We start from the raw sequence: 6,000 nt of genomic DNA on the forward strand, positions 1-6,000 counted from the left end.
TTAATTTGAAAACATCTACAATTTCGTATTGTTTTTTTATTTAAGTGAACAAACTATCGAATGTGCCCGTGCTGAAGCTGAAAAAATACGTAAGATTGGTCAAGCTGAAGCCCATGCTATCGAATTAATTGGTAAGGCCGATGCTGAAAGAATGAAAATGAAAGCTGCTGTTTATAAACAATATGGCGATGCTGCTATTATGAATATTGTCCTTGAATCGCTGCCTAAGGTAAGTTTCCTTTTTTTAAATAGGCACACCAAGACAATAAGCCGTAACAGTAGGTAAACCTCGCTGTCTTAACAAAGAGGTTTTTTTTCACAGTTGCTAAAAAAGAAATAAACTTATTGAGTTTCAAATAACATTTTGATAACAAATTTAAAAAATATGCATTTGACAGTTCCACATAGTTTTCATATTGTAATGTAAACTATATTTCGATGAACTCCAATCGTCCTAACGGATCAATGTGGCTAAGCTTTAGAATAAGTTTTAACCCTTTCGAACCCAAGCTATGAAAATCAATATTAAAAAATGTTTTTTCAGTATTATCGTATCAAAAACATCACAACTAAGAAAAATGGATAGCAAAAAGTTATTTTCCAAAATAATAAATAGAAAAAATAATGTGTTACTCTCATGTTACATGTAATTAAAATACACCACCAAAAAAAGTCGGACAACTGAGAAAATAACTTTTTATAGAACAATAATATATGCTACTTCTTCTAAGCCAAAAAGCAAAACACTTTCTGGATTAACTTTTTTATATCTTTTTTTCAAAATTATGACCATATGTAAAAAAAAATTTTTTTGCAAAAAAAAAGAAAAAATGTGAAATTCAGTTCCTTTTTCGATAAAAAAAAATTAAAGGTATGATATTTGACTAAATTTTTGTAATAATCCAGTAACTAGGCATCATTATCTTTCAATTGAGCCATCGAAACCTAAAAAAATATTTAATGGAATATTTTTTACGAATTTTAAAAAATATGTTACATGAGAGTAACGCTGGGTCCGAAAGGGTTAAGACCTTGCATGAGCTGCAGAACTTAATGCATCTGCTTTTTTTTAATTGAGTTTTTTTAGAAAGGGATAGTTTTTAAATAAAAACGTAAAATTCAATATTCGAACTTCACAGTTCCAAAAAAAAAAAACAGATATCTTTGTCAAATGTCTTTCGGATTTTCAAAAACAAATAAAAACATATTGCATAAGGTAAGGCGAAATATTTTTTTTTTAATTAGCAGTGCTGGCAGTACCTTATTTCGTGAGAGTAAATACCTATTTTGTTTTAAATAAATAACGATTTTTTAATTATAACCAATTTCCCGGTATTTTCTGTTCAAGTCCTAGTATTTCATTGGATTTAATAGAGTTATAGTCATATGTTATTTAACCAAGAGTGCCAATTTAATTTTGTCAGCATTAACCTCTCCTCAAATTTAGATTCGTGCTCCGCTAATAAGCAATTGCAAACAAAATTGCACCAAAACTTTTTACTTCAAATTAATAATTGACTTTCCTATCTACATGGACAAAATAACGGGTTGGGGTCAAAATTCTGCCGGGGTCAAAATTCTTTTGTCAAAATTCTTTTGTCAAAATTCTGCTTTCAAAATTCTGCTTTACAATATTCTGCTTTCAAAATTCTGCTTTCAAAATTCTGTTTTTCAAAATTCTGTTTTTCAAAATTCTGCTTTTCATAATTCTGCTTTTCAAAATTCTGCAAAAAATTAAAAAAGGGTTTGGAAAATGTTAAAAAGCGCACGCTTTTTAACATTTTCCAAACCCTTTTTTAATTTTTTGCAGAATTCTGTAAAATCATCTTTTTGAAAAATTATCTGCTTATTTGATTACTTACCTACATAATTTGTCATTTTTTAAATGCGAATTAATTTTTTTTTTATAAATGAATAAATTTGAAAATATTAAGAAAAGGTTTTTAATATTAAACATTTCCGAAAATAACTAAAAATTTATTAATTTATCAAATAAAGATGAATATTCAAAAATTTGAATAAGAAAAGGAATATACAACATCGGTTCCAATTAGTATACATATTTTATTTGAAAGAAAGTCAGTATATGCATTTCAAAAAATATTTGCGACACTCAACACTTAAAGTACTAATGTTGAATTACATTAATGAGGTGTATTTTTCTTTAGCCAGCGCATATGCTATAAAAAAAAACAGAATTAGCAGAATTTTTTTGTTCAAATATAATGCTGGCAGAATTTTGAAAAGCAGAATTTTAAAAAGCAGAATTTTGAAAAACAGAATAGAAAAAAAGCAGAATTTTGAAAAACAGAATTTTCGCTGAAAAAGCAGAATTTTGAAAAGCAGAATTTTGAAGCCAGAATTTTGACCCGATCCCCAAAATAACTTCTAGGAAAAATGTCCTGAGAGCTGGCATTAGGCAACATGTTACAAATAGAAGTTAATATTTGCAATTTACTTCTACCATGCACATTCGTGAACAAAATTGAAAATAAATTAGTTATTAAATATAAAATTAAGTTTCACATCCAAAGCATCATCACGCAATGCATAAAACGGGAACGACATTTAAAAAACTTCAAAATGGTAGAAGAAAGAATATTTGGAGGGCGAAAAGCTGAAGTTAACCAAGTCACAAAAAGTGACAAAAAGTCACAAAATAAATTGACTAATTTTATTATAAGAGACATAGTACCTAATACTTTTACAAACCTTACTCTACAACAAACGAAAATTTCATCTGAGATATTTCTATAATGAAAGCGATTTACATAAACATAACCCAGACTTCAAAAGTCTCTCCCAATAATTAAAAAGTTTTACGTTATTTGGTCGATTAATTGTCTGATCTTTGTTGTAAAACTAAAAACCGCATGAGTCTAATGTGTCGACATCCACTTTAACCTAATCTACATCTACGCACTCTTTATAGATATTCGTCCCTTTTTTTAGATTTCGAAGACCACTCAGTGCTCCGAGATCTTAACACCTGGTGTCGTTTAAAAAAAAAAAAAAAAAAAAAAAAACAGAACAATCAGTGATATGAAATTTTTCAGTATAAAAATGTTCCACATACGCCACAGTGACCGATTTCAATTAGTTCATAAAGTGAGCTGTATGTTTAGAAATTCTTTTTAGATCTCAATTATTGAGATTGATACCTCACGAAAGCAAATTTAGCAACCATCACTTAAAACTCGTTCATTCGTTTTTTTTCTAATAACTTTGTTTAATAATCTACTAAAAATATCATTTACGGTAAGAAAAAATTCAAATAAATTTTAAACATCATCATCGTCGATAAAAAAAAATTCCTGAGATTGTTTGAAATCAATAGCAACGTTAATGATCCTTATGAGTTTCCTTTGAAATTTATTGGTATCGTCGGTAAATTTTTCAGGGCAATTAAGGATTTTTTGTTCCCAAAAAAATAAAAGACCACACAATAAATTTCGAAAAAAGAATTTTTTACAGAAAAACAAAATTCCTCCAAAGATTCAGATTAAACTTAGATTTGGTTAATCAATCCATAGCTTTTAATAAAGAACTGGAAACGAATTTAGCACATTCCCAAATGTGGGTATTATTGGTTTGGCATTTAAGAGCAATAAACTTTGTTTACAAAAAAATTTAATAAATTTATTAAAACAAAAACAATTCGTTTTAACAAACATTTTATTTTATTATAACAGATCGCTGCCGAAATCGCTGCCCCATTAGCCAAAACCGAAGAAATTGTTCTAATAGGAGGCAACGATAATATAACCAACGATGTCGCCCGTTTATGTGGACAACTGCCACCAACCATTAATGCACTTACAGGTGTTGATTTATCAAAAGTTCTATCCAAATTACCTGGAGCAAAGGCGTGAAGTTTACAGAATTCTATAGATACCGACAACTCCGCCGAAATCTCGAGATCAATGTCAATAATGATGAATATGCAGTAGCCGAAGACAAAAAATAAAAAAAAACCATACATAAAATTTGTAAATTTGAATGAAGATTAGAAAATGATAATAATTATTACAACAAAAAAAATGGAATAACAAGCAGTCAATAAAAACAAAATACATTATATGAATAAATTTTAACAACAACAAAATGCTGAAAACAATCCTTTCAAAGAAATTTAAACAAACAAAAAATAATAATAATAATATTTTTGCAAGCAAATAAAATATATACAAACAAAAAAAAAATCTTACATAAAAAAAATACAAAAAAATATAAACAAAAAAAATTTGAAACAATTTTAAAGCCGTCAGTTTACATTTGAAAAAAAAAATCAATACAACAAAAATAAATATTGTGTACCTATACATTCATTAATCTTCATAATTATTGTAAGTTAACATTTTGTGTCGCTAATTCTTCCTTAAAATGTAAAAATAGTATATAATTTCAACAAAAAATAAATCATAGGGTGGCGCCAAAAACTACATGTTTCAATATTTAATTATGTAATAGTTCATGTTAAGATAATGGCAGATACCAAATAAATACTTCAATTATATAAAAAGTCCATGAAACCTGCAAAAGTTTATTGTATCCTTTCAAAAAAAAAAAAAAAAAAAATAGCTTCATAAAATATTTATAAATTTGAAACGCCACCCTCAGTAAATATAATTAAATATAATTCAATGTTTTTGCACAATTATAACCTTCATGTTATTCTTTTTTGTATAAATACACATTCCTATCAGGCAATCCTTTGCATTTGAAATTCTTCTATCGAACAATCCGTAAAGGACATTATGTCAATTGAAAATTATATAATCTCAACTAAAATTTCAAGATCAAAGGATTCTTTGATAGGAATAATCCGTTCACAAACAGTAAACAAAAATACTACCTACTCATATTTCCTGTTCATAAATTTATGTATATGTTTTTCGCATATATGTATACAAATCTTTTTTTTATTAAATAAATGTAATTCATCGCTGACAAAACAATCTATTTAACTGCATTTATTTAAAATTTAACAAATAAAAAAAATTATATACACAATGGGTGCATACAACCTTAAACAAAACCAAAAAAAAAAATCTTAAACAAAAAAATATAAAAATGAATATATTTCGACCAATATAAATGTAAATCGTGCCACCATTTTGGTTCAAACATTTTTCGTAGTGAAAATTTAGTAAAAAAGAATAATTAAAACTGTTTTATCTACATAATATTATAATATATGTATATTATTTTGTTTGTTTTTTTTGGTAAATAATTTTTTACAAAGTTAATTTAGTAATTTCAATTCAGCCAATATTTAATTCAATGTATTACAAACTATGATGCACATTTTACCTTTTTATAAAATATATAACTATTAATTATTATTATTATTATTACATATATCAATGTGTATTATTTTCGTAGTGAATATTTTTTTTTTTATTTTGTTGATTTTGTTAAACTTTTTTTCTGTATATTATAAATAAACACTTATCTTATCACAATCAAACTGTATAGAAGGGTATCTCTACTTCCTTACTTACAGTAGTTATGATTATTATTATGCTTTTTTACTAAATGTTGTTCAAACAGATAAATATTTTCTTGATATTACCAAATACAAAATGTAATGCAAAATGAATGTATGAATGTTTTTTTTTAATCTTATTTTCTTATAAACCAAAAATTAAAAAAAAAAAAAAACAAAACAAATATAAATGTAAAAGTTAATGAAAAAAAAAAACATACTAAAATATTTTTTGTAATGTATAAAAGAAAAAATTGTAAAAAAAAGAAACATTAAATAAAAATATTGTGTCAAGAAGTGTTGTGTTTTATTGGTTCACTTTTTATCTGAAAGAAATACGTACCTGCATAAATAGTAAATTCCTACTTCATCCATTTTCAAACTGAAAATCCACTTTACGTACCTGTCCTGGTCAATTTTATAATACAATTTGGGCTAGAATAGATGATTAATTACGTCAAAAAAACTTCTATCTTTGGATGACACAGTCTTAAAGAAAAACTATTTCTTAA

The 6,000-nt window shown here is 26.1% G+C and overlaps 1 protein-coding gene across 5 annotated transcripts in view; it reads left to right on the forward strand.

Annotated features, from left to right (window-relative positions):
• LOC129911528 (flotillin-2) overlaps positions 1-5,785 on the forward strand; it is a 269,812-nt gene extending 264,027 nt beyond the window's left edge. For all 5 annotated transcript variants that reach the window (XM_055989350.1, XM_055989352.1, XM_055989351.1 and 2 more), the window contains 2 exons: positions 46-229; positions 3,693-5,785. In XM_055989350.1, the coding sequence (XP_055845325.1) occupies positions 46-229; positions 3,693-3,872 (364 nt within the window). In that variant the 3' untranslated portion in view covers positions 3,873-5,785. The remainder of the gene's footprint in view (positions 1-45; positions 230-3,692) is intronic.
• The last annotated feature ends 215 nt before the right edge of the window (positions 5,786-6,000 follow it).

Source organism: Episyrphus balteatus, chromosome 2, assembly GCF_945859705.1.
Source record: "Episyrphus balteatus chromosome 2, idEpiBalt1.1, whole genome shotgun sequence".
Taxonomy (NCBI): domain Eukaryota; kingdom Metazoa; phylum Arthropoda; class Insecta; order Diptera; family Syrphidae; genus Episyrphus; species Episyrphus balteatus.